The 26,873-nt window shown below is 49.3% G+C and overlaps 3 protein-coding genes across 7 annotated transcripts; 2 read left to right on the forward strand and 1 right to left on the reverse strand.

Annotated features, from left to right (window-relative positions):
* The first annotated feature begins 7,248 nt into the window (after window positions 1-7,248).
* Window positions 7,249-10,330, forward strand: Sdr39u1 (short chain dehydrogenase/reductase family 39U member 1). Of its 2 annotated transcripts, none has more exons than XM_057785717.1 (6): window positions 7,249-7,297; window positions 7,592-7,698; window positions 7,782-7,864; window positions 8,205-8,326; window positions 9,108-9,251; window positions 9,567-10,330. In XM_057785717.1, the coding sequence occupies exons 1-6, from the start codon at window positions 7,282-7,284 to the stop codon at window positions 9,911-9,913; spliced, it is 819 nt and encodes a 272-aa protein (XP_057641700.1). In that variant the 5' UTR covers window positions 7,249-7,281; the 3' UTR covers window positions 9,914-10,330. The 2 variants fall into 2 exon arrangements, with proteins under 2 accessions (XP_057641700.1, XP_057641699.1); XM_057785716.1 differs by having other exon boundaries at window positions 9,501-10,203.
* A 31-nt stretch (window positions 10,331-10,361) lies between these two features.
* Khnyn (KH and NYN domain containing) lies at window positions 10,362-22,618 on the reverse strand. 4 transcript variants are annotated; one of them, XM_057785714.1, is made up of 8 exons: window positions 22,496-22,618; window positions 20,143-20,360; window positions 18,518-19,635; window positions 18,270-18,400; window positions 18,093-18,189; window positions 13,315-13,422; window positions 13,036-13,137; window positions 10,362-12,575 (listed from the first exon to the last, which is right to left on the reverse strand). In XM_057785714.1, the coding sequence occupies exons 2-8, from the start codon at window positions 20,341-20,343 to the stop codon at window positions 12,323-12,325; spliced, it is 2,010 nt and encodes a 669-aa protein (XP_057641697.1). In that variant the 5' UTR covers window positions 20,344-20,360; window positions 22,496-22,618; the 3' UTR covers window positions 10,362-12,322. The 4 variants fall into 4 exon arrangements, 3 of the variants coding, with proteins under 3 accessions (XP_057641697.1, XP_057641696.1, XP_057641698.1); XM_057785713.1 differs by lacking the exon at window positions 22,496-22,618 and adding an exon at window positions 20,987-21,167; XM_057785715.1 differs by lacking the exon at window positions 22,496-22,618 and adding an exon at window positions 21,112-21,143.
* Window positions 21,814-24,401, forward strand: Cbln3 (cerebellin 3 precursor). Its single transcript, XM_057785718.1, has 3 exons — window positions 21,814-22,244; window positions 22,563-22,682; window positions 22,970-24,401. The coding sequence occupies exons 1-3, from the start codon at window positions 21,969-21,971 to the stop codon at window positions 23,165-23,167; spliced, it is 594 nt and encodes a 197-aa protein (XP_057641701.1). The 5' UTR covers window positions 21,814-21,968; the 3' UTR covers window positions 23,168-24,401.
* The last annotated feature ends 2,472 nt before the right edge of the window (window positions 24,402-26,873 follow it).

Consider the following 26,873-nt stretch of genomic DNA (forward strand, 5'->3'; position numbering starts at 1 on the left):
TAACTTCCTCATGGCCTTTTAATTTCTATTATTACAGCACAGAGGCTCTCTGCTTTAGCAGATGCTCCTCCATTTATTCTCCACTTCCACTCGATGCCTTGTAGATATCAACATATAACGTCAAACTGATTTTAATATTTGTATTTCACCTATAAAATTAAATATGACAAAGATACTGAACGTTTGTTCAAACTCAGAATGAGAGTAGTCAAAATGCCACATTCTTTTTTTTTTAGAGTATTAAATAATTTATTTAAATCTTATCACTGGGTACTTGGAGATAACATCAGAACACACATTTTTTTCATAAACCTCCCTACTCTCTGCAGACTCTAACCCTTATCCTGATGTTGAACACAAGTAGCATGTTGTCATTCGAATTCTTTTTATTTTTACTTTATTTTATTTTTTTAAACAATATTTTTTTATTTTACATACCAATTCCATTTCCCTCGCCCTCCCCTCCTCCCACTCCCCTGCCTTACACACACACACACACACACACACACACACAAACACACCACAACCACTTCTCAGAGAGGGTGAGGCCTCCCATGGGGAGTCAACAAAGTCTGTCACATCACTTGAGGCAGGACCAAGGCCCTGTCCCCTGCCCCCCACATCTAGGCTGAACAAGGTATCCCTCCATAGGAAATGGGCTCCAAAGAGCCCGTTCATACACTAGGGATAAATACTGGTTACACTGTCAGTGGCCCCACAAACGTCCCAAGCCACACAACTGTCACCCACATTCAGAGAGCCTAGTTTGGTCCTTTGCAGGTTCCCTAATTGTCAGTCCAGAGTCAGTGAGCTCCCACTAGCTCTGGTCAGCTATTTCTGTGGGTTTCCATATCATGGTCTTGACCCCTTTGCTCATATTATTGTTCCTCTCTATATATAACTGGACTCCAAGACCTTGGTCCAGAGTTTAGCTGTGGATCTCTGCATCTGCTTCCATCAGTTACTGAATGAAGGATCTATGATGACAATTAAAGTAGTCATCAATCTGATTACAGGGGAAGGGCAGTCAAGGTACCCTCTCTACTATTTCTTAGATTCTTAGCTGGGGTCATCCTTGTGGATTCTGATGAATTTCCCTAGTGCCAGGTTTCTCACTAGCCCCATAATGGCTCCCTCAATCAAGATATATATCTGTTTCCTTGCTTTTCCTCTCTGTCCTTGCCCCAACTCGACCTTCCAGATCCCTCATGTTCTCCCCACTTCCCAATCCCCTTCCACCCTCCAACCTCCCCCACCTTCCATACTCCCAGTTTACTCCAGAGATCTTGTCTATTTCCCCTTCCCTAGGGGATCCCTGTATGCCTCTCTTAGGGTCCTTCTTGTTTCCTGGCTTCTCTGGGGTTATGGACTATAAAATGCTGCTTCTTGAAGGTGTGTGTCCTGCCCAGGCTTAGGAATGGTTTTTGCCCTCTCTCAGCCAAAGCCTTCCCAGAGTAGATCATTCTACTAACTTCTCATTTCTTTTTCACGGGTATATTATTAGATTTACTAAAGTTGGTCTTTTTTTATAAGAAGACAATAAAATTTGCATAACTGTAACACATATACAGAGGACCTAGGTCAGACCCATGCCTGTTCCCTGGGTGTTGGTTCAGTCTCTGTGAGCCTCTATGCGCCCAGGTTAGTTGATACTGTGGGTTTTCTTGTGGTGTCCGTGAACCCTCTGGCTCCTATATTCCTTCCTTCAGGTCCTCCACAGGATTCCTTGAGATTCACCTAATGTTTGGCTGTGGGTCTCTGCCTCTGTTTCCATCAATTGCTGGGTGCAGCCTCTCTGATGACAACTGAACTAAGCACCAATCGATGAGTATAGCAAAATATCACTAGGAATCATTTAGTTGACTTTTCTCCAATTGTGTTTGCTTCTATTCTAGATCTCTGGGCTGTGTAACGTCTGGGTCGTGGCCCTCTAGGTCCTGTCAGAGGTGGACTCATGTCTCAAGCTAGACCAGTCATTCTTTGGCCCCTCCCACAATTTCTTTGTGACTTTTACCCATGCACATCTTGAAGGGAGGACAAATTGTAGGTCTAAGGTTTTGTAGACAGGTTGATGCCCAAGTCCCTCCACTCAAAGTCTTGCCTGGTCACAGAAGATGGCCAGTTAAGGCACAGTTCCCCCCACTGCTAGGAGTCTTATCTAGGGTCACCCTCATAGATTCTTGGGAGTTTCCATTGTACTAGGTTCCTAGCTCATCCCAGAGATGCTCCTGATTCCAGTTGTCTCTCCCAATACTCTCTCCCTCCATTCTCCCTCTACCTGATTTCTCCTGTTCCTAACCTCCATCCAGAGGCCTCTCCTTGTCCACCAGCAATGGCCTATTCTATTTCATCATAACAGTGGGATTCATGCATCCCCCCTTGAGCCCTCCTTGTTACTGATCTTCTCAGAGTCTGTGGATTATAGTATGGTTAATCTTTATTTAATAGCTATCCTAGTTAGGGTTTCTATTACCATGAAGAGACACTATGACCACAACTCTTACAAAGAAAACATTTCATTGAGGTGGCTCACTTACAGTTTCAGAGGTTCAGTCCATTATCATTAGGGCAGGGAGCATGTCAGTGTGCAGGCAGACATGGTGCTGCCTATGTCTTAATCAGAAGGCAACAGAAAGTGGACTGACTCACGGGGCATGGATCGAGCATACATGAGGCCTCAAAGCCTGCCTCCACAATAGCACTTTCCCTAACAAGACCACACCTACTCTAACAAGGCCACACCTCCTACTAGTGCCACTCCCTATGAGATTATGATGGCCAGTCACATTCGAACTACCACAATGACTAATATCTAATTAGAAATGAGTACATATAGGGCTAGAGAGATGGCTCAGAGGTTAAGAGCACTGCCTGCTCTTCCAAAGGTCCTGAGTTCAATTCCCAGCAACCACATGGTGGCTCACAACCATCTGTAATGGGGTCTGATGCCCTCTTCTGGCCTACAGGCATACACACAGACAGAATATTGTATACATAAAAAATAAATAAATATAAAAGAAATAAATAAATGAGTACATACCACGTTTGTCTGGGTCTGGGCTACCTCACTCAGGGTAATCTTTTCCAGTTCCATCCATTTGCCAGCAAATTTCATTTGTTCCACAAGAGATATTCATGAGCAAATTTATTTTAAAAAGTAAACTTACAATCTGCACATGGTGATTCAAACCCGGATTCCAGAATATGGGAGGCTGAAACAGAGGGATTGCTGTGAATCTGAAGCTAGTCTGGACTGCAAAATATAACCTCGTCCCCAAAAAAATAAATAAAAAGAAGAAAATAAAGTTATGCAAAATTATACTTTTTCACACCTGAAATATAACAATAAATTTTGAATTAATGTAGTTTTGTTATAAAATACTTCAGGCAATACCAAAATTAATAAAATGAATAGCCTGGACCCATCACTTGATCTAAGAAATGAGAGTTCCCTGGGTACTTGTCTTAGTCAGGGTTACTATTGCTAAGAAGAGACACCATAACCACGGCAACTCTTATAAGGAAAGTTTTTAATTGAGGTGTTTCACTTACAGTTCCAGAGTTTCAGTCCATTATCATGATGGGGAGCATGGCAGCGTGAACAGGCAGACATGGTGATGGACCTGAGGATGCTATACCTTGCAGGTAAGAGGAAGTCAGCTGACTCACTGGTGGTGTTCTGAGCATAGGAAACCTCAAGGCCCACCCCCACAGTGACATACTTCCTCCAACACGGCCATATCTATCCCAACAAAGTCACATTTGCTACTAGTGCCACTGCCTGTGATATTATGGGGGCCAATTACATTGAAACTGCTACAGTATTCCTCCCTATCATACTCTCATTGCATTATTCTCATGCATTTTTCACCTTGATAATCTATTTATTTAAAATATCATAGTTTTGCTTGCTTTTAATAATTAAGTGGAATTATAGTGTAAACATTTCTGCAACTTCCCTTTCTATTTATAGCTGTGAGGAGATATCAGGGTATGTGGAATTCTGGTTATGCCTACCTAACGGGTTTTACTGAAGACAGATAGGGCAGTTAATCTTCACCGTCAACCTGACTAGATTTGAAATCACCTAGGAGACACACATTTAGGTGTGTCTGTTAGGGCATTTCCTGAGAAGTTTAGCTGAAAGGGGAAGACTCGGCCTGACTGTGGACTGCAGTATCCCATAGACTGGAGTCCCAGAGTGAAACAAGGGAAAAAGTAAACTGAGCCCCAGCCTTCAACTCTCGGCTTCCCAACTAGACAAATCCATTTCCAGCCACCACGTCTTCCAGGCCTTGAAGGATTGTAGCCTCAAACTGGAAACCAAAAGAACCACTTCTTCTCTTCAGCTGCTTCTGTAGGGTACTTGGCCACAGCAATGAGAAAGGGATCTTATATATACACACCAATCAAGATGATCAGACATCACCTGGAGGGTGGTAAAGGATGGAAATCCAACTGAATATGGATAACTAGATTATCAAAATGGCAGTTGTTGCTAAATGGATTTAGCAGGGATATTTGATAAAATGGGATTTTATAAGGAAATACACATTCGAAGATAAAGTAGACTCAACAGCCTGACTGAAGTTTGTTCAAGCAATGTATCTTTAGCAGATGCTCACCCAGCAATACTTTAAAAAAAAAAAAAAAGAAATCTATCTTTTTTCATTTTACATACCAATCCCAGTTCCCACTCCTTCCCCTCCTCTCATTTTCTCCACCTTCCCCCACCCCCATCCTCTCCCCAGAGAGGTAAGGCACATTGTTTCAAGGAAGGACCAAGACCCTCTCTGCTACATCTAGACTGAGCAAGGCATCCATCCAAAAAGAATGGGTTCCAAAAAAGCCAGTACAAGCAGCAGAGACGAACCCTGGTGCCACTGCCAGTGGTTCCTCAGTCTGCCCCAGCCATGCAACTGTCACCCACATTCAGAAGGACTAGTTTGGACCTATACTTGCTCCTTCCCCATCCATCTGGAGTTGGTGAGCTCCCATTAGCTTAGGCAGACTGTTTCAGTGGGTGTGCCAATCATGGTCTTGACCTCTTTGCTCATATTCTCACTCCTCCCACTCTAACTGGGCTTTGGGAACTCAGCCCAGTCCAGGAATACTTTTTGTCTCTTAAGATTCCCTTTAGTTTTTTGTTGTTGTTGTTGTTGTTCTTTGGTTTTGGGGGTCTTTTGGAAGGGTTGGCTTTTTGAGACAGGGTTTCTCTGTAGCTTTGGAGCCTGTCCTGGAGCTCACTCTGTAGACCAGGTTGACCTTGAACTCACAGAGATCCACCTGTCTATGTTTCCTGCACGCTAGGATGAAAGGCATCCATGATACCACCCAGCAAGTTTTTTTTTTTTTTTTGGTTTTTTTTTGGTTTTTCGAGACAGGGTTTCTCTGTGGCTTTGGAGCCTGTCCTGGAACTAGCTCTGTAGACCAGGCTGGTCTCGAACTCACAGAGATCCGCCTGCTTCTGCCTCCCGAGTGCTGGGATTAAAGGCGTGCGCCACCATCGCCCGGCTACCCAGCAAGTTTTTGTTGTTGTTGGTGGTGGTGGTGGTGGTGGTGGTGGTGGTGATGTTTGAGATGGGGTTTCTTCCCTTTAGTTTTCTAAAGTTGGCAATGCTGTTGAAGTGGTGAGGTGTTGATGTTTTATCTGACTTATTGAGTAACTCTGCACTCGTAGGCTTTCTTAGCACATATTACACACAACACAGTTTGTCTTGTCAAGTGTTATTCAATGATCATTCAGCTTTCAGTGTGTAGGTGGGGGGGAAAAACTCAAAATCAGGAAACCTATTAGGAAAGTGTTCCAGGAGTTAGCAGAATAACTGGAATGAGGGTTGTAGTTAGCAGAGACAGAAATAAGTCTGAAAGATTTTTAGTAAGTAAAATCAACTACATTTCAGGCAACCAGAGATCTAGAGGAGCTGGAGTGATGGTTCAGTGGTTAAGAATACGTGATAGTCTTCCAGAGGACCTGGGATGGAGAGCCAGCATCCATACAGGACCTCACAACCGTTTGTACTCTAGTTCTGGGGAATCCCATAACTTCTTCTGGCCTCGAAGGACACCAGGCATCCACGTGGTACCGGGACACACAAGTAGGCAAAACTACCAAACACAAATTTTCCTTCTTAAAATGAGAGATCTAGAGTGGTTTGTATGGAAGTCAGGAACTCGAAGAAGAGATCTGAATTGTATACATTTGGGAGTTCTATGAAGAATTAGTTACTGAATTCACAACACAGATGGTAACAGACAGGGGCTATGTGTTGTGGGCAGCCAAGATGACGGTGGACGGAAACAAAAGACCTGAGAGGGCTCCGTGGGCAGATTGCTGCACAGGCATCAGGAGGACCTGAATTCTGGTCGCCAACCACCTTTATGAAAAGCTGGATATATAAAAGTCTGTTGTAACCAGCACCATTAATCTCGGGGAACACAGCAGGAGCCAGTCTAGGCAACTGTGAGCTCCAGATTCACTGTCTCAAAAATGAAGGGGGTGGGTGATAGAGGACTATTTCCTCACATGCACTCTCTAGCACACACACAAACGCAAAGACGGAAAAGAAAGGGAGGGGCTAGCGGGCGAAAAGAGGGTCCTAGGATCCAACTAGCAACATTTATCTATAGTTTAAGAATTTAAAGGAAGCGGAGCAATCAACAGATGCCAAAATTCGTTCTTAAAAAGTCCTTGAAGACAGTGTGGTTTCTACTGAGTTCCAAAATGCAGTATTTCCAAATGGAAGAGGGGCACACGCAGTGAATCTGGCTGGGCGACCAATCAAAATGATCTAAAACTGGGCATTAGATTTGGTGAAACATGGGCAATATATGTGAACTGGGAAGCAAAGGATAGGATGCACGCTGGTGAGACCCTAAGTTGCGGGGCAAGGACAGAGCACGCACATCGACTGGAGAAGGAACTTGAGCACCTTCGAGTGCTGCCAGAAAAGGCGGATCAGTGAGAAAAGAGCAAGGAAGACGAGTAAGAAGAATCCCACGGTGCGGCCGCCCCCAAACTGATGAAGCACCCAGCACTTTGCGGTCTGGATATGTGTCGGTTTCTTTGGTAGCGGGTATTTCTGCGCGTCGTCCTCCCCTGTCTTTTGCGTCGTCAACCTCTCTTCCCACGGAAATTTACGGTCTTTCGATATTGCTATAACTCCTTCCGGGTCGGGGGAGGTGGGGTGGCGCACACCTAGTCCTGCAATTCGCGTGAGCCGAGGCGCGTAGTCGCGTCCGGTTTTAAATCTCGCGCAGGCGTGTTGTTTCCCCGTCACTATGCGGGTGCTCGTGGGTGAGGGAGGGCTGGGAGAGTCGCGGGCGGGCTTAGGCTGAGGCTGAGAGCTGGGAGATCAGCCCCACCGGGCGCGGTCTTCTAAGCAAGCAACCTAGCCTTGGCTTCCCAGCCGCAAAAGCCGAATCCCTGAAACCCCGTGTCCTGTGTCACCTCTGCATTGTGGGGCGCGAGCGGGGAACGGGGGGGAATGGGGGGGGAGGCCTGGTGTCCAAGGGGACGGCACAAAAAAGGGCAGCCCGGCCTGCCTCCTGCCTCCTCGCGGAGTATAAACAGTTTGTGCTCTCCCATCAGGTGGCGGGACGGGATTCATCGGGACAGCCCTAACCCAGCTGCTTAAAGCCAGGGGCCACAAAGTGACGTTGGTCTCCCGCCAGCCTGGGCCGGGTCGAATCACGTGGGTACGTCCAGCCTCAGCAAGGTGGGTGGGAGGGCATTTGCGCGCCGGGAACTGTACCAGCAGGCCCTGTGCTTTCTCCAACAGAGTGAACTCATTAGGTCGGGGCTGCCCCTCTGTGATGTTGTCATCAACCTGGCTGGAGAGAACATCCTCAACCCTCTGCGAAGGTCAGCTGGGCCATAAAGCGGTGTCACTTGCACAGGGTCGACTCCCGTGAGCCAAGCGCCGCAGACATACACTGTGCAAAGTGTCTCTTAACGTTGGAGCCAGTTCTATATCGGTGTCTTTAAGACAGGCTCCAAAACCACAGAGAAACCCTGTCTTATAGTCCATGCCTTTTATGGAGTGGGGAACAGTCTTAGCTGTCTTAGCCACCCTGAGTTATGCATTAAGATAGATATAGGACAAGTGGCTGACCGGGAGAATAGGCAGGTGTATAGGAAATGAGCAGTGAGGATATGGGTTGGATGTGTGTCGGTACTTCTGACCTTTTCATCTTCTCTGCAGATGGAACGAGGCCTTCCAAAAAGAGGTTCTTACCAGCCGCCTGGATACCACCCACTTGCTAGCTAACGCCATCACCAAAGCCACACACCCACCGCAGGCTTGGATACTAGTCACAGGTGTAGGTATGTCCCGAAATCACCAACCTCTTACATTAACAGGGAGAACAGAGAAGGCACCTCAGGCCCTTGGGGCTAGTTAGACCCCACTGCAGCACCCTAGGAGTATCCTTTCCAGTGTAGCTTCCAGACCCTCCAGCCACAGCAGGTTTCTCCTCACCTCTGGATTTTCACTGCGTGGTATTCATGGTGTAAACTGAGTGGGGAGTGTACTTGGCTAGAGAGTCAAAGCTAGGAGCCCTTGGTGGAAGCCCTCAGAAAGGGATGGTACCAGTCCTAGTGCTGAGGAAGTCGCCCTACTGCCAGATACCTTGCTTTTTGGTCCACAGTTCTTTATAAACAAGTCCCCTATTAGTGTGTCACCCTTGAGACAAAATAATTGCAAACAATTAAAATGAAATACTCTACTAAGTATTTTATACATTTAATTCTTGCAAAACCTTATGAGGTAGGTACAGTTACTCCCATATTGAAGATGCAAATTGTTCATACAGAGAGTAACTTGCCAGAAAGTCACAGATGTCGAGAATGGCGGAGCTCAAGCAGCCTAGCACCCAGGTTTCTGTTCCTAACCACTACAAGCTAGCAGCCTCTGGGTATAGCCCTGTAGCCAAAGACTAGGCTGGCAGGCAGGAACACAGGAAGCAGCTCAAGGGGAAAACAGCCATGGTTCTTTCTTCTCCTGTGGAGATCCAACGGATAAAAGAGAATGAGGCTAGGGAGCCTTTAATGCAGAAGGCCCAGCAGGATAGGGCCAGCCAGAGCAATGAGTGCTTTCCCATGACAGCTTACTACCAGCCAAGCCTGACTGAGGAGTATGATGAAGACAGTCCAGGAGGAGATTTTGACTTTTTCTCCAACTTGGTAACCAAATGGGAAGCAGCAGCCAGGCTGCCTGGAGAGTCTACACGCCAGGTCGTGGTACGTTCAGGTGAGGACCAAGGGTCTGGGAATCTGGCAAAGTGGAAGATTCTGGGCCGAGGTGGGCTGAGGTTACAGTGAGAGAACACCATCAGTCTAGCTAACCTAGAGGGAAAGTTCCAAGAACATCGACAACCCTCAACTCTGTCCTGTCCAAACCCACATGGGAAGAAAGTGAGGAAGGGAAAAGAGAAGTTAGAGTAACACAGATTTTCAAGGCTAAGCAACCTTCCTGTACCACCCCTCTTGCCTGCTTTAGGGGTTGTGCTGGGCCGTGGGGGTGGTGCCATCAGCCACATGCTCCTGCCCTTCCGCCTGGGCCTAGGAGGCCCCATTGGTTCAGGTCACCAGTTCTTCCCCTGGATACACATCGGTGATCTGGCAGGAATTCTGACTCATGCCCTTGAAGCGGACCATGTCCAAGGAGTCCTGAATGGAGTGGCTCCAGCATCTACCACAACCAATGCCGAGTTTGCCCAGGCCTTGGGTGCTGCCCTGGGCCGCCCAGCCTTCATACCTGTCCCCAGCACGGTGGTACAAGCAGTCTTCGGACGAGAGCGTGCCACCATGCTGCTGGAAGGCCAGAAAGTGGTCCCACGACGGACACTGGCCACTGGCTACCAGTATTCCTTCCCAGAGTTAGGGGCTGCCTTGAAAGATGTCGTAGCCTAAGTAGAGAAGGACCCCCAAGGCAGGAGCTGAGGCCTGTTGTTCCTCAACTAAGAACTGGCTCAGGTGATGCCAGTATTTGAGATGAGAAGCTATCTAGGTCTTAGAACCTCTCCCCGTCACTTTCTTCCCGTGTTGTGTTCCCCCATCTGAGAACATCAGTCAAGGTTGTAATCTCATCCTAACCTCAACCTCTTCGACTTCTTGTCGTTTCTGTGTGTCGCGCCAGTTCTCCTATATACTGTGTAGAGAAAGTTCAGTAGTTGTGGCAATAAATTCTCTCACTAGCTTCAGCTGTCTCTTTGGCTTAGATTCTCCTAGAATTTATCTTAAGGACTATTACCTAGATGGCTCTTCTTCCTAAATGAGGTTCTGAATGTAATACTCAGTCTCTCTCCTCACCCTTCCCTTTCTTGGTCTCTTCCCAAATGAGCTGGTGAGACATGAGGTATGAGAGATTAAAGACAGTACACATAAGGACATTTCCAGTGAGTTCTGGTGCTGCCCTAGCCACCTGTTCAGAGGATGCCAGCAAAAATGGGGGGGGCGGGGGGAAGAAAGGCCTGTAGGTTAGCCTCGGTGTTTCACCCAAATGGCAGGGAATTCATCTAGCAAACACATGCAGATCCCACCTCATACTGCAGCAACACGCAGTCAGTGTCCCTCTATAAGCTAGGATCTGTCTCTCATCTGCTTGGGAACACTTCAGTCTCCTTCCAGGGTCCTCAGTATAAAAAGGAAACTAATTCTGGCCTTCTGTACACCCACCATCATGGCAAGCAAAAAGAGCAAGAAACCAATCGCAAACTTAAAAAGCTCTTCTACCAGCAACCAGTTCAGACCATTCTCTTTGTTTCCTGGGCACTGAAAGGAGTCACTGTCATTTCCCTGATCACCTTGCCTCCAATACAGCTGTCCCAGCCTGAGTCAATCTAGTGTAGAGATGAAAATGGCCCAACGAAACAGACACGGACCTAGGGACCCTCTCCTTGATCACTGAGCTCCACCCACAGTCACCTCTCTGTGTCACTAGTAAGTCAGCCAGAAAAGAAGCTAATTCAGGGACTTGCTACAACTCCCAAACAGAACTGAACCCAGGGAACCTGCCTTACCTCTTTATCTATCTGAGAAGTTGACTAGCTCTGAGTTATTCCTAGGGAAGGTAAAAATAAAAGAAGCTTGTTAGGCTACACTAGAGAAAAAAAACTACTGGAAAACTATACATCCAGGTCAGGAATGTGCCTCCTTGCAGGGAGTAAATCCCTGGCACAAAAATCAAGCAGATACCAAACAATGACTTGTGGGAATTAGGATGATGTAAACACTTGGCCATGATAGGTCAGTGGAGGTCATCTGTGACTAACCAGGTGTCTTTCAACCTGATGTTTCAGCTTCCACTCCTAGACAATAGTTTCTTAACCATACACAGGAAATAATAGATAGATCCCACTAACATTGTCACTGCAAAGCATGGCTTCATGAATTTGGTGAACACATTCAACACCAGAGAGAGGATTTAACCGGGGCCTTTCTGACACATTTGTGAATCTGTAAACACATTTGAATGCAACTGACCAGCTGCCTCTTTTAGGGACCCTGAGAGTTTTTAGGTAATGCAGCAATCAAACCTAACAACTATTTTGTTAATCTGTGTTTGGAAGGTTGCTGGGAAAGGGTGCAGCCATTACAGGCGTGTTCTACTGAAAACCCCGAGTTAAAACTGAGGGTGTGGACTGTGGACATATCTGAACGTGAAGTTTTGGTTAGGGAGCCTATGCAGACACAGGCAGACACACCTGAGACGTGATCCAAGATCACTTCCTCACAGGAGCCTTCCTCTGTGTACCCAGTTCTCCTCTCCAAGATTATTTTTTATGCCTTTTGTACAGACATAAGTAAAAGTCAAGCGACTCTCCCAAGGTAGCAGGCAGGCGCAACCCAGACTGGAAGCCGTCTGGGTCTCTGCTGTCCCACTGCAACAGCCCACAAAGCACTGTGGCCCTACAGAACCCAGACAGCTCAGCCTATACTAGCCATTCAGAAGAGCAGCCTGAGGATGCTTTCTTCCTCAGCTTAGCCTTTTGCTGCCTCCAGCTTACCCTAGCCTCCAACTCAGCTTAACTTGGCCAACAGTCTCAGCCTTCAGGAGGAGCCTCTACAGCCTGCAAAGACCAGGATGAGTCTGATAAAAGGCTCCTTAGAGCTCGCTGCAGTCCTGACTCGGGTCAAGTCACCTTATGGACCCCAGGCAAGAGTGTTCCCACACTCAAATCTCTTCTCCTGTGCTTCCTCCAACCAAAGGACCATCTTAGAGGGAGTCGGGCACAGTCTGAGCAGCAGAGGACTGTAAGGAAGGGGCTGGGCTGGGGTCGCTAAGTCTGATGGGGCAGCAGCTATGCAGGCAAGTAAGGCTCAAAAGTTGAGACTCAGAAGGGCCTCAGAGAGTTGATTAATATCCCGGCAGTATGGTTCCCGCTGCAGGATGAAGTCCACCTTGTGGTCCTGACCCCAAAACACCTCCAGCAGCTGGCGCCGGAGCCGCTCTGTCTCCCTGGTCTTCCGAATGCCACCTTTTTCCTCTTCCTTCCCTTGCTTCATCTGCTGCTGATTCCCATGGTCTTTGGGGCCTCTGGAGGGTTGCTGAGCCTTAGAAGAGCCCTGTTTCCTGGAGAAAAGCAGAATAAGAAGCGATAAGCACTCCGTAGAAAAGTTGGGCCTCCGGGAGCCTCAGGCAAACTGACAATTCCCAGCTTTTGGAGATGAAGTCGTGAAGTTCCCTAAGCTGGCCACTGAGCGGCAGTGTCCCACTAGGAATGTAATTTCCTGTTTAATCGCTTGCTTAATGAGCCAACAGAGGGTGTGGGGGTGCGATTGGCTATCATTACATGCAATCATCTCCCAAATCCTTCCATCAAACACACAGACCAAAAGGAAAAGAAATAAACATTTCTCTTCCTAGTACGAAGTCTGTATCAGGAGTCCCTGGGGGGACTTTAAAGGCCATTCCCACAAACTCAAGACTACTGCAGTATAAAGCTGGCCGAAACTGTGACACTCCCATCCAAGCCTCCAGTCCTTGAGAGAGGAGCAGATCAACAGGCTGCGGGCAGAAGTAAGGGCATTACCTGACTGTCTTCTTCAGGAACTCATCCAGGGTGGGGCCATTTCGCCCCAGAGGGTCATCTGGGACCATGAAGAGGTTTCCCACAAAGGTGAAGGGCAGCAGGCTGGATGCAGAAAGAGGGAGTCACAGGAACAATCTCGCTGACATCACCCAAACCAAAACCACCCGGAGCTACTGGCTAGCGTCCTCAGGCATCTTCAAGCCCTTGCCCAGGATTCTCACCCAGTGGCCAGAGAAGAGCTGGTTTAGAGAAAGGTCTGAGTCGCTGCCCTATTCTCACCGCTCTCTGATGATGGCCATCCACTTGTCTGACTCCTCTGCCAGATCTCGGAACTGGTCATTGGAGACAATGATCCCATCGGTCTCTTCCGCCAGCTTCACCATGAACCTGTCTCGAGGAAACACAGAAACCATTCGGGATTTCCCCAAGGATTGACCCCACGGTATGCTATCAATGCCTGTGACCCAATTCTGGTGATGGAGGTCCGTCTCCAAACTCATTTAAATGAAGGGTGAGGGAGGCTTCTTGGGAATTGAGGCCAGACCCTCATGCATCCTAGGCAAGTGCTTTACCACTGAGATTATAAGTAGGCTGGTAGGTAGACAGATAGACAGACTGACCGAGGCAATGGGGTCAGAGACAGGCAGGGCATGGTGGTGCACACCTTTAATCTCAGCACTCAGGAGGCAGAGACAGGCAAATCTCTTGAGTTCTAAGGCAGCCTGGTTTATATAGTTTCAGGACAGTCACATAGAAAGATTCTAGCTCAAAAACAAATCTTGCTAAGTTAGTCTAGCCTTGAATTCTCTCTGTAGCCCCAGCAGGCTTTGAACTCTAAATCTTCCTGCCACAGTTCTGATTACAGTGTGTGCCTCCACATTCAGCTCCTCTCCTCACTTCACACAGGTGACTAACTAGGCGTAGGAACCAAGGTCAGAGAACAAACAGCGGTGAATCCAAGGTAGTGTCCCGAGGGCAGCCCATTCACCACACCCATCACTGAAGACTGTATCTGAAACAGAGCTAGCGATAACTTCCTCCCGCCCCACCAGTCGTTCACAATCCCCCATTCCTCCACGCTGCCTTACTTTCCAGGGCCACAATCGCCTTAATAATTCAGACATTAAAACTGGGACTCCTGAGCCAGGCGTTAGTGGCACACGCCTTTAATCTCAGCACTCGGGAGGCAGAGGCAGACGGATCTTTGTGAGTTCGAGGCCAGCCTGGTCTACAGAGCTAGTTCCAGGACAGGCTCAAAAGCTACAGAGAAACCCTGTCTCAAAAACAAAACTGGGATTCCTGCCAGCCTTCCACCAGCTCACCTGCCTCACCTTACCATCCTCAGTCTCACCTGCTCTTCCCCTACACAGAGCTCTTCCACACCTGCCCTTCATCCCAACCAGTCCAAGTGAGAGGCCTTGAGTAAGTCCACACATCCAGGCTGCACCTAAGAAACTTTCTGGGAGCAGGCGGTAGAGCTCGCTTGGTAGAGTGCTCACCTGGCTGCATGGGGCCCTACGTTCAACCTCCAGCACCACATAGACTGGGCATGGTAACACACACCAGTAATCTGGCATTCAGGAGGTGGGGACAGGAGAATTCAGAAGTTCAAGGTCATCCTTGGTTACTCAGTGAGCCTTGAGACCAACCTGGCTGGCTACAAGAGACCTTACCTCAAAAAAAGAAAAATAAAATTTTCAAGTTTTTTGTTTATTAATAATTTACTTATTTTTATTTTATGTGCATTTGTTGTTCTGCCTGTGTGAGGCTGTCAGATCTTGGGAGTTACAGACAGTTATGAGCTGCCATCTGAATCGTGGGAATTGAACCCAGGTCCTCTGGAAGAGCAGTCAGCGCCTTTAATCACTGAGTCATCTCTCCTGTCCCTAAAGGTTTTTTTTTTTTTTTAAGATTTATCTTTTTTATGCATACAGATGCTTTGTCTGCATGTATACCTGCAGACCAGAAAAGGGCATCAGATTGTGAGCTGCAGTGTAGTTGCTGGGAATTAAACTTAGGACTTCTGCAAGAGTAACCAGTGCTCTTAACTGCTGAGCCATCTCTCCAGCCCCAAAATTATAAAGCTTTTTAAAGACACCTGAGGCCTACTTTAGTAATTTTCTTGTTTTATTTGTAAGATATGAACTCACATAGCCCAGGCCTACCTCCAATTTACTGAATAGCTGAAGCTAACCTCAAGCTTCCTGCCTTTACCTGTACCTTCCAAGTATTGGCATTAAAGGCAACTGCCATCATGGCCAGGTCTCATTTTTAATAATTCTCCATCCACAGAGTGAAATTCACAAGGTGGTAGGCAGTGAACTATTGAGAGGTTTAAAACCAAAGAGATCAGTCCATCCCACATCCTTCTCAGTCAAAACTCCCAATCCTTTCTTCCTGGAAAATCCTAGTCACAACACGGCTTCCTTCCCTGAGCTCCTACAGTGCCTGATTTACGGGTTTTTTTTTTTTAATCAATTTTCACTTTGGGGCCCTCTGAAGCCAAGGACCAACTCTTGCCCCAGAGTTCTTTCTCCAAGTCATGCACCTAGTCTGAAGTGAGCAGTCAGTATCTGAAAGGCATTGTGGTCCAGAGAAGACAGGGAATCGGGATTAGGTACAACAGGTGTGTGGGGAACAAGTTTAGGGGTTGCTATGCTACGTAAAGTCCACAAAGCATGCTCTCTAGTCAAGGACTTCCTGGCTCTGGGGTTAGGCTACCTCTTGGTCTGCAGAACTCACTCAGCAGGCCATGTTGGGTTCCACTGTGCTGATTTGTACCACAATGAAGAGAAATTCCAAGTCTATATCATGTAAGTTACTGTCTTAGATAAACCCAAAATCTAGGCCTTAAAACAAAATAACTGCACTTGGGAGGCAGAAGCAGGAGGATCACCACAAGCTCAAAGCCAACCTGGCCTACAGAAGAAGTACCAGTTCCAGCCCAGGGCTACAAAGTGAGATCCTGTCCAAAACGGAAACAGTAGCATCAGAAGAGTCCTCCTTGGTTTTTGTCAACTTGATACAATATACAGTTATCTGGGAAGGCGACCCCCAAGTGAGAAAATGGCCCCATTAGATTGCCTATAGGCAATGTGTGAGACATTTTCTTCATTGCTGATTGATAGAGGCCCAGGCCACTGGAGGCAGGGCCACCTCTGAGCAGGTGGCCCTGGGTGGTATTAGAAAGCGAGCTGAGGAAGGCAATAAGTCGTATTCCTGTGGTCTCTGCACCAGTGCCTGCCTCCAGGTCCCTGTCCTGACTTCCAATCAGAGAGGGACTATTACCTGAAAGTTTTATGACAAACCCTCTCCTCCGAGTTTCTTTGGATCATGGTATTTATCACCGCAACAGAACCAAAGAAGAAAGTGAAGTACCTTTTGTAAATACTACTTACTTCTAGAGAGTAAAAGTTAAACGTCTGAAACGATAAAACACACAATAACTATGCTGGCTAGTTCTTAATTGTCAACTTAATCTAGAATCACCTGAGAAGAGTTCACAGTAAGGAACTTTCTGGATCTGGTGGTCTGTAAGAACGTGGTTAATTAAGAGTGGAAAGACCCAACCACTGTGAGCGGCACCATTCCCTTGGCAGGGGATTCTGGATCCTTATGAGCAGCAGAAGCAAGCTGAACACTACCATTTATGCAGTCATTGCTCTCTGTTCCTGACTATGGATGTGATGTGACCAGCTCCCATAAGATCCTGCTGCTGTGACTTCCCAGCTATAATGGACTGTAACCTGAAACAGGGAGCTAAAATAAACACTCCTTAAAGTTGCTTTTTTGGACTTTTCTGGACTCTCTGGGCACCAGGCATGCACAATGTGCACATCCATACATACAGGCAAAACACTACTACACCTAAGATTTTTTTATTTTATACAAAATAGAAAGATTTAGGGGCTGGAGAGATGGCTCAGCGGTTAAGAGCACTGACTGCTCTTCTCAAGGACCCGGGTTCAATTCCCAGCACCCACATGGCAGCTCACAACTGTCTGAAAATCCAGTTCCAGGGGATCTGACACCTTCACACCAATGCACATAAAATAAAGTTAAATAAACCATAAAAATTTAAAAAAAAATAGAAAGATTTAAAATAGCTAATCAGTTTTAAAGTGTGTATCTTTCCACACCATGTGTGCACAAGTGTAGCAGGGGTATACCCTACGTTTTCTGTCTAGCCTATATGGTACCTCTATAAATAGAGATAAATACAGGCATCACCTTTCTCCTTTCTTTCTTCTTTTTAGTTTATTGAGACAGGGTCTCACTTTGTAGTCCAGGCCAGCCTGGAACATACTTTATAGCTCATGATGGTCTCAAATTCGTGGGGATTATCCTACCTTGGTCTCTCAAGTGCTGGGATTACAGGCGTGACTACCACACCCAGCTTCATGCAACACTTAAATTGGGCCCATGCAATGTTAAGAGGGTACGTCACTGGACTCTAGCTTAGCACCAGGAATGAGGCAAGCACATACCTTATCTTCTTTTGATATTCACAAGGAGGGTGAATGAATGGAGAAGGACCCTGAGACAAAGAGGTTGATTCACTAAGAGGTGGGGCCAAGGCCACGGAGAAAGCAGATCACTACTGAAGCCTGGAGCTCTAATTCTGACATTCTGTTCCATTCTGAGACTGGTGGTCTCTCACAGAACTGTGTTCTAGGCAGTCCTAGTATTCAAAGATTGTGTTTCTGCATCTTATTTATTTTGAAGATTTTCCCAGAATGTTCAAAGAATTTCTCTACATGTTTGGAAATTCTGCCAGCCATTCATGTCATCAGCCTTCCCGGCTCTCCGTTACAGAGTATTTTCTAGACAGCAAAGCACTTTCTATAAATACTAGGTGAATGACGAGCAGGCGAACACAGTAGTCCACAGTCCCTCTCATGTCACCTGCAGAGCTGACTTACCTACCCCATCATATGTCCCATGGAAACTAACTCCACTGCTGAGGCCGGAAGACAGAGGTCAGGAGCATCTCTCTCCTGCTCAAAGTCCCACTAGACTCCTTCAATAAAACTGGGGGCCAGGGGAGGAGCAAATACCTGTCATCATAGGAAGAAATCCTCTTGCCATCCATGACTCGTGAGGGTGTCAGGGAAAGCAGACTCAGGGAGTACAGCTTCTGCAGGAAGTGACTCTCTACAGAACAAGATACAACAGGGTTCTCCTCAAGGTAGACAAGGCCTGACCCAGGACACAGATAGCCAGACCCAACTTACCTCTGACCTTGGAATCCTTACTGAAGCGCCACTGGGGCACAAAGACAGTTATGTCACGATGTCCACGGTCCCAGAAGTACTGCACAGCAAGAGCTATGCCCCGGCTTGAGAAGTAGTGCTGCAGGCCGTGCCTGCAACAGAGAGCGGCAACGCTCAGGACGCACGCGCAGGAGGCTGCACGACCAGCCCCTCGGCAGATGTCTCCAGGACAGACCCCTCCTCAGAACTCAACCCCACCAGCTACTTACACCATGGCCACGTTGCTGCCATCAATGACGATATGACGGAGGTCTGGCTGGCCGGGCACATTAGCAAGGCACAGGGTGAAAGGATCCTGTAAGGCTTCCTGGAAACGCTGTGTGCCGGTCACCAAGTTGCCCCCTCGAGCGCCTCGCTTAGACCCTCGACCTCGAGCCCCAGCCTGTTGCTTGTCTCCCCTGTCTCCCCGATCTCGGTCTCCACAGGGCCACGGGGGTTCCGGCGCAGGTGGAGGGCTAGGTACTCTGGGAGGTGACGTGCTCCCATTATGGAGCCGCTGGAGGAGAGAGGCTCCCCGAGTTTGAGCTGCCCTCTGAAAGGGCACATGGGCACCAGAAGAGTCGCCCTGCAGACTGAACCCTCCTCTTTGCTGAGGAACCTCCTCCTTCCCCAAGGCCTTTCCCTTCAATGGTGCCTCTGCTCCTCCACCTGCTGGTTGTGACTTGAAAGCCACTCCTCTCTCCCAGATCTCTTCCCCAGAGGGCTCCTTCCTCCCTGAATGCACGTCCCTGACACCATCCTGTTTACTTCCCTGCTTCTCCACAGTAGGTCTTTCTCCTCTCGCTGCCCTTGACTCTCCCGACCCTACCACTCCAGTACCCTGGGACTCCCCACCTTGACTCAAGGGAGCCCTAACTCCCTGGAACTGAGCACTCAACAGGCCTCGACTCCCCTGCCGCTCATGAGAGGGCAGCACCTGTGGACCCTGCTCTCCAGATGCCTCCTGTGCCAGGCTTAGGAGCTCCTCCTGGACAGCCAGGGGCAGCTGCAGCAGGGCCTCTGTGTAGGCATCCTCCCTAGTTTGCAGCAAAGCAGAGAAGTCTCTCAGCACTCCAGCACTGGCAGGGGCTCCGGGACAAGACTGCAGCTGAAGATCCCAGCTCAGCCGCTGCACTAACTCCTCCACCCGGCTCTGAGCCATCACAAATGCCTCCGTTAGGCCACTGATCATCAGAGAGCCAGGAACCAGGGGCACCAGGTGGGCAGATGTGCTCCAAGCCAGGCAGTCAAGGAAGAAGCCGTGGGCTCCCCGAAAGACGCAGTGCAGTCTGGGTGGGTAGCAGATTTCACTCTGCAGTTCTGGGCTGCAGAGCCCCTTCAGGTATTCCTAGATGGGAAGGTCAGAGAGGAACCTTCTAGAAGCCATCTCCTTCAGGCTCATTGTTCTCCCTGAGCTCCAAGCGCATGCATCATCCAAGTAGATACTGTTATAATTCCCATTGTAGACACAAGGAAATTTAAGACTAGATCAGAAGGCTTTCGAGTGGTGACGCTGTTTTAGAACTCCTCCTCGAGGCCAAAGAAAGAAATGTGGCCACCCCCTGCCACACCCACTTACTCCCAGTGAATTCCTTGGCAAGGGCCACCTGTTCGGTGCGATTACTCAACTATCCCCAAGGGCACAACGTAATTTGTTTCCAAATGCCTGCAGTACCTGGGCCATCAGGGCAGAAGTGAAACCAAAATTCTAAATAAAAAATAACTGCTGAGTTCCTCAAAGCTCAGGACAGAAGCAGTCGGTAAGATAGCAGAGGCAGAAATCCTGCCCAGCCGCTCCTCCGAATCTGCCTAGGGGAGGGGCGGGGTCCTAAAAGGACTTGGGAGAGGAGTTCACCTTGGCTCTGCAGACGTTCTCCTTGGGGCCCTCAAGCTGCAGCCAGATATGAGGGTTCTCTGGGCAGTCTTTGGAGAGGATGCTCATTCCCACGCTAAAGATACGCTCCAAGCGAGCCTGCTGCTCCCGAACCTTGTCCTCTGCTACCGCAGACACCGCAAAGCGGTCAGGAGTCGGGGAAGCCAACCCCCAAGTAGACATGGCTTCTTCCTGGGGTCCTGGAAGAGCAGAGGCAAGCTCAAAGTCTCTGTCTCTCTTCAGCCCAAATCTCAACCACATGGACTACACCCCACAATCAACAAGTCACACCTAGTCACAGCACCGGTAGACAACCCCAGGAGGTAGCACTGCCACCTCGGGGGTGGAGAGGTTAGAAATTTATCTATTCACAGGCCTCTCCCGGAGAGGAAGTCCTTCGTAAACAAGGCTATAGGGGGATAGACGACTGGCCTCAGGACACAGATGACCACCGCCCTAAGAGGGGAGTTCCGTGAAGGAGCCTCCAGCTCATTCTGAGAGTCGAAAGAAGTGGGTGGGTGAGGAAAGATTCCCAAAGCTCAGAGGTCTCTGCAAGTTTTGAATAGAAGAGAGCCTCTCCAGAGACAACTACTCGCTGGAGGCTGTAACTGTGTAGTCCAGGGAAGGGGATGCCCTTGCCCAGTGTTCTTTCTCTAGCCACTCCTACCTCCCGCCTCTCTTCTCGGAGACGTCCACCGCCAAGCGTCCCACCCAGGACCCGGGGCCTGGCCCGCCCTCCCACAGACTGCCGTAGTGGCCGCCCCCCAGCCCCATCACCCTCCGGCCGCGGCCTCCAGCTCCCATCGCCAGAAAGGGGCGCGCCTACCGCCAAAGCCGTGAGTCCCGCTGTTCCTCTAGGGGCCCGGGGTCCCCGCGCTTCTCCCGCACCCCAGGGGGCTGGGGCTGGGGACCCGAATCTGGGAGGGCCTCCTCGGCGTCCCACCAACCTACACTCTCGTCGTCAACAACGCGTTCTGGTTTTGGAGTCACTTCCCGGCCTGGGGCGGAGTCAGACCGGCTCCTCCCCCGCCAGGGCTGCGCTGCCGTCTCCTCCCGCGCCCGCCCTCCCCTCCGCCTGCTGCCCTGCGGCCCACCGACCCGCCCTCCACGTCCCCTGCGGGGCCTACGGGTAGCCAACACTTCTGTCCCCACCCTCAACCCCAGCCCCACCCCAGCGCCTCCCGCCGACTCTCACGTTCGCCTCCCGTTCTTGGCGGGGGCGAGGGGGGGGGGTCCTTGGGTGTTCTGCTCAGTTGAAGGTTCCAAGAGGGAAAGTGACTTGCCCAGAGTGACAAGAGAATACTGCCCTTGGCCCAAGCACTTTCGCCGAGTAGATTGTGGGGAAAGATTAGGACACACCTTCCAACATTAACAACAACAACAACAAAAAAGATTCTACAGAGAAAGACAGATTGTGAAGAGTTCTGAAAAGGAGAGGATGAGGAAGGAGCTAAAGAAACTACGTCGTGTGTGTGTGTGTGTGTGTGTTCACCATCACCCACTCTCTGGCCTTCCTGCTACAGAATCAGGCTGGAGCCCTGTGTCCTGCCTCTATGCCTCTTCTCCCTCCCCGAGCCCAACTGCTGTCACTCTGTGCTTTGCCAAGGAGGAGGGAACTGCAGTGACAGCAGGAGTAAGGAGAGGCCAGGCAGAGCTCTGTAGGGAAGGGGGTGCCCAAACTAGGTGACAGACCCATAGGGAGGACAGAGGAGCAGGGCTAGAGGTTCTGAAAGCTTGAAGCAGGGGAGGGAGAGCAAAAGGGAGCCAGAAGACAGGGAAGCCTGTGAATACAGAGGTACTGGGCAACGATGGGAACTCAAGGGCACAACCACAAGCTGCCCTTGGCCCTGGTGCTTCTGACCCTAGGAGCTGGGTGGGCTCAAGAAGGGCCAGAGCCTGTCCTGCTGGAGGGGGAGTGCCTGGTGGTCTGTGAACCAGGTCGACCTGCTGCAGGGGGACCTGGGGGAGCAGCCCTGGGAGAGGCACCTCCAGGAAGAGTGGCGTTTGCTGCAGTCCGAAGCCATCACCATGAACCAGCAGGGGAAACCGGCAACGGCACCACTGGTGCCATCTACTTTGACCAGGTAATACCCTTGCCCCATGCAGAGGACCTGCAAGGACCTGAACTCTATCGTCCAAGCCCACTTTGCAGCCCTCAGACTTCAAGAAAACCATTTCCTGCATCTCTTGGCACACCTTCGCCAAAGACGGCCACCGACTGTTTGCCTTCCTTCACTCATACACACAACCTCTCTTCGCCATTTCTCCTAATCTTCGAATCCCGGCGCACTTGCTTGCCACCCCTTTTGTCCTTACCCATTGCCCAAACACCAACCTCAGTGATGCATGCGCCTGAGCCCCAGGCACCCTGGATCCCACTCAACAGGATCTGCTCCCTGTAGGTGCTGGTGAATGAGGGTGGTGGCTTTGATCGGACCTCAGGCTGCTTCGTGGCCCCTGTCCGTGGAGTCTACAGCTTCCGATTCCACGTGGTAAAGGTGTACAACCGCCAAACTGTCCAGGTGACCAGAGTATCAGCCCCATCTCCCGGGGAAGGGAGGGTCAGAAGCAGACCACAGCACATCGCTGGGCAGCTCTTCTATTGACCTGTATCCTGGGGACCATGAGCAAGGGCAGAAAGATCCTGGCTAGCAGGGTATGGCAGGTGTGCAGAGCCCAATACGGGCCACCCCTCAGCCCTCAAAGGAGAGCCCATTAAGCCTCAGGTTCCCATAAGGAAGTCCTTGGAAAGTTGAGGGTCCTGAGCTAAGGGCTAGGAAATAGGAGCTAACTGAGCTCCCCTCCCCAGGTGAGCCTGATGCTGAATACATGGCCGGTCATCTCAGCCTTTGCCAATGACCCTGATGTGACCCGAGAGGCAGCCACGAGCTCTGTGCTGCTTCCCCTGGACCCTGGGGACCGTGTGTCCCTGCGCCTTCGTCGGGGGAATCTTCTGGGTGGCTGGAAGTACTCAAGCTTCTCTGGCTTCCTCATCTTCCCACTCTGAGAACCCAAGCCTTTAAAAGACAGATACTTAGCATCTGGTCTTCTGCCCTGCCCTGCCCTGTCCTGCTCTGCCTTGCCCCAGAAACAAGCATCTTTGGAGCAAGAGAAAGGCCCCCTCAGGCTGCCTATAGCCCACCTCCTTGCATGAGATCCTATGCCAAACACCCGAGGCTAAGAGCGTAGAAGAACAGAGCTATGGAGTTTCTAAGTGCAACACTCCTCACACCCTCCCCCACTCCAGTTGCCCTCCCAGCCTCTGCTGCCCCTCGCCTGCCTGCAGTTCTGGCTTAAAGCAGGATTGGCAAGAGGGGAGCCTGTGCAACTTCACAGACTCCACTCCTCCTGTTCTCCACCCTGGCTTCCTGCTCAGTGTTATTTGGTGACAGGTGGCACAGGTAAGCCTGGCAGGCTCCCACGGGGACCCAGATGGACCAGCCTCATAGTACCTGCAGACTCCATCCTGTTAGGAGTGCCAGCATGAGAGATCTCAGCCAGCACCGTACTAACAGGGGCTGACAGCCCAACCATAAAAAGAAGTGTGGGGAGGGCCACCAGAGCATCTGTAGCTGAAGAGATAGGATGAGGGCATGTGCCTACCCTGAACATGGTAAACATTCTGCAAATAAACTGGGACAGTCAGCAGGAAGGAATCCTGCCATCCATTGGTGCCAGGTCCCAATGGACTCTGACCCTCATTTCCTGACCATGTGTGCGTGCGTGCGTTTGCTCTGACCAAGAGACAAAACCAGAGCAGGTATACAGAGCTGGAGGCATGGTCAAAGGTCACATACGAACCATGGAACAACATTTCAGTGACCATGTGTCCTCCTTGGCTAATTCCTAAAACTGCCCCACCTTTGAAATCTGAGTTTCGGTCACTCCCCACTCTTGCTGACTTCCTCCAGCTGTCTCACAGCTGCCTTCTCTGCACCTACAGCCTGTCCTCCCGGTAATCACTCTTCCTTCGATCCATACGGTCTTATTCTCCTTAAGTTTCCTGCTACTGAGGAAGCCATGATTTGCCCCTCTAGCTGCTCTTCCTCCAGCGTCAGAAACCCTCTCCCATCCATTGTATCCATTGTCCCAGTGGTCCAGCATGAATGGATCTGTCTGGAGAACTGTGGTCCGCGAGACCTGGACTTCTCACTTTGGTGAGGATGCAGTTTGGAGCAGGCATTACAGGATTGGAGCACATATGACTTGTGGAAGAGAAAATAAATTCAAACTGAGCATACCAGTCAAATTTTTAAAAGGCTATAATAGTCCTCAAGCTAAATAAATACCAGGACCAAGGAGCAAGGAGAGAAGGGGGGAGGAAGGGAGAGAGAAAGGGAGGGAGGGAGGGAGGGAGGGAGGGAGGGAGGGAGGGAGGGAGGGAGGCTAGAGGTGTAGCTCAGAGGCACCAGGTTTGAACTCCAGCACTGGGGTATGGGGTGGGGAATGGGTAAGAAAGAGGGGAGAGCATTTGTCTATACCACGTGACCAGGAAGAATAGTTTAAACAAGATAAGAGATCATTCTGTCTCACATGGAAGAGTCTGCAGCAGGGCAGCGAGTCCAGGATGAACAGCTGCTCACAAAAGCCCAGGCTCCCTCTTTGCAGTTCTGTTGTCCTTGGCATGACACCTCGTGGCTCAGGATGGCTTCTTGAGCTTCAACAACTACATCAGCCCAGCAGCCCTGGATAGGAAGAAGAAAGGACCCGCTCCTTGGAAGGTTTTCTGACAGCTGCATACACCATTTCTGAGTGCATCTCCTTACCAGAATATACTAACACTTGGCCACACACCATGCCAGGACAGGCTAGGAAACAATCTTAACTTTTTGCAGTATTTTGTGTGTGTGTGTGTGTGTGTGTGTGTGAGAGAGAGAGAGAGAGAGAGAGAGAGAGAGAGAGAGAGAGAGGACAACCTTGGGTGTGGATCCTCGCCTCCCACCATGTTTGAGACAGTGACTCTAATGTATCGTTGTGTACACCAGGCTAGCTCATCTGGAAACTTCTGGGAATTCTATCTTCCCCTAGGAACACAAGGATTATAGGTGCATGGGCTATGGCCAGCTCGTATGTGGATTCTAAGGGTTACAGGTGCATGGGCTATGGCCAGCTCGTATGTGGATTCTAAGGGTTTCAGATGCATGGGCTATGGCCAGCTCGTATGTGGATTCTAACGCTATCAGGCTTGCACAGAAGGTGTTCTAACCCCTGGGCCATCCCCATAGCCCATAGACTTTACTCTAGGGGACTATGTCCAGCTAAAAGTCAGGAGTCTTATAGTAAGGAAGAAGAGTAATTGAACATTGGAAGATTTTCAAGATAGAGTAGACTAGATCAGCTCTTGCAAACACCAAGTGGCTTAAGACGCTGTTTATTTATTGCTATTTCTGTGTGTCAGCCATCTCACAGAGTGTGACTATTCTCTGATCCAGGTTTCACAAAGTCAAAAATAAGGTGGAAGGCAGCAGCCTTCCTCACTAGAAGGGAAGAAGCCACCTCCAAACTCATTTTGGATCCAGCTCCTTAGAGTTGTAGCGCTGAGGTCCCCAGGCTTCTCTGTTTTCTAGCCAAAAGCTCTAGGTCCAGTCCCACCCCTTCACTCTCTCCAACCTATACCTGCTCCGTTTCTGACTTCCATGAGAAAAATTCTTGGAGTTTGAGGATTCAGTGCTTAGACTAGCTCCACCCAGAATACACAAAACAATCTTTCTGCTTTAAGGTCCCCGCCTGCAGTACATATGCAAAGTCCCCATTCCATGGAACAGCATATTGGAATGTCTTGGTGATTAGGGTATAGGCATATACAGACCCTGAGATGTCTGCATACCACAGACCTTGAATGCTGAGAAAACACTTGACACAATTGACCCTCTGTGTGGAAGGATGTGAGTCTGAGATACCCAAGAAGGTCAACACCAGCATAGGTCTGTTCTGTTTTGTTTCGTTTTTTAGTTTACTTTTATCTTATTTGCATGGGCGTTTTATCTTTGCAGCACATGCATACAATTCCCTCAGAGGCTAGAAGAGAGTGTCAGGTCCCTTAAGACTGGAGTTACAGCCAGCAGTGAGCTACCATGTGTAACGTGAGCTAAACGGATCCTCTGCAAGAGCACCAGGCTCAGGTCGGGCGGTTGTGGCACACACCTTTAATCCCAGCACTTGGGAGGCAGAGGCAGGCAGATCTCTGTGAGTTCGAGACCAGCCTGGTCTACAAGAGCTAGTTTCAGGACAGGCTCCAAAACCACAGAGAAATCCTGTCTCGAAAAACCAAAAAAAAAAAAAAAAAAAAAAAAAAAAAAAAAAAAAAAAGAGCACCAGGCTCTTAATCACTGAGCCATTTCTCCAGCTTACACACGCACACACATAATACACACACACACAGGTTTTTTTATCAGCTTAGAAGGTAAATCAGTTCCTACCCAACCAAGAATCCACTAGTTGCCCATCCAGAACTCCTTGGCGTGGAGAGAATACCCGTCTTTTCTTTTGGCCCAGACATACTTGGCTTATCTTTAGGCCACACAGCTGTGTGTCCCTCCTTTTTTGAATGTGAAGACCAAATTCAAAACTTGATCTGAGTGAGACAGTATCCATCTCATAATCTACAAACTAGCTTTTATGATGGTAGGAGTGGAGGTTTAAAACTGGACAATCTGTGCGGCTGGAGAGATGGCTCAGCTGTTAAGAGCACCGACTGCACTTCCAGAGGACCT

This window comes from Chionomys nivalis, chromosome 12, assembly GCF_950005125.1.
Source record: "Chionomys nivalis chromosome 12, mChiNiv1.1, whole genome shotgun sequence".
In the NCBI taxonomy this organism is placed as follows: domain Eukaryota; kingdom Metazoa; phylum Chordata; class Mammalia; order Rodentia; family Cricetidae; genus Chionomys; species Chionomys nivalis.

Bases quoted from the DNA above. Each gene is read 5' to 3' on its own strand.
- Sdr39u1 (XM_057785716.1), top strand. The intron at 7,865-8,204 runs GTCAGCTGGGCC...TCTTCTCTGCAG, and splicing joins ATCCTCAACCCTCTGCGAAG to ATGGAACGAGGCCTTCCAAA. The intron at 9,252-9,500 runs GTGAGGACCAAG...TGCCTGCTTTAG, and splicing joins CCAGGTCGTGGTACGTTCAG to GGGTTGTGCTGGGCCGTGGG.
- Khnyn (XM_057785714.1), bottom strand. From the start codon at position 20,343: ATGTCTACTTGGGGGTTGGCTTCCCCGACTCCTGACCGCTTTGCGGTG. The intron at 13,138-13,314 runs GTGAGAATAGGG...TTCTGCATCCAG, and splicing joins ATGGCCATCATCAGAGAGCG to CCTGCTGCCCTTCACCTTTG. The intron at 12,576-13,035 runs GTAATGCCCTTA...GCTTTTCTCCAG, and splicing joins TTCCTGAAGAAGACAGTCAG to GAAACAGGGCTCTTCTAAGG.
- Cbln3 (XM_057785718.1), top strand. From the start codon at position 21,969: ATGGGAACTCAAGGGCACAACCACAAGCTGCCCTTGGCCCTGGTGCTT. The intron at 22,245-22,562 runs GTAATACCCTTG...TGCTCCCTGTAG, and splicing joins GTGCCATCTACTTTGACCAG to GTGCTGGTGAATGAGGGTGG. The intron at 22,683-22,969 runs GTGACCAGAGTA...TCCCCTCCCCAG, and splicing joins ACAACCGCCAAACTGTCCAG to GTGAGCCTGATGCTGAATAC.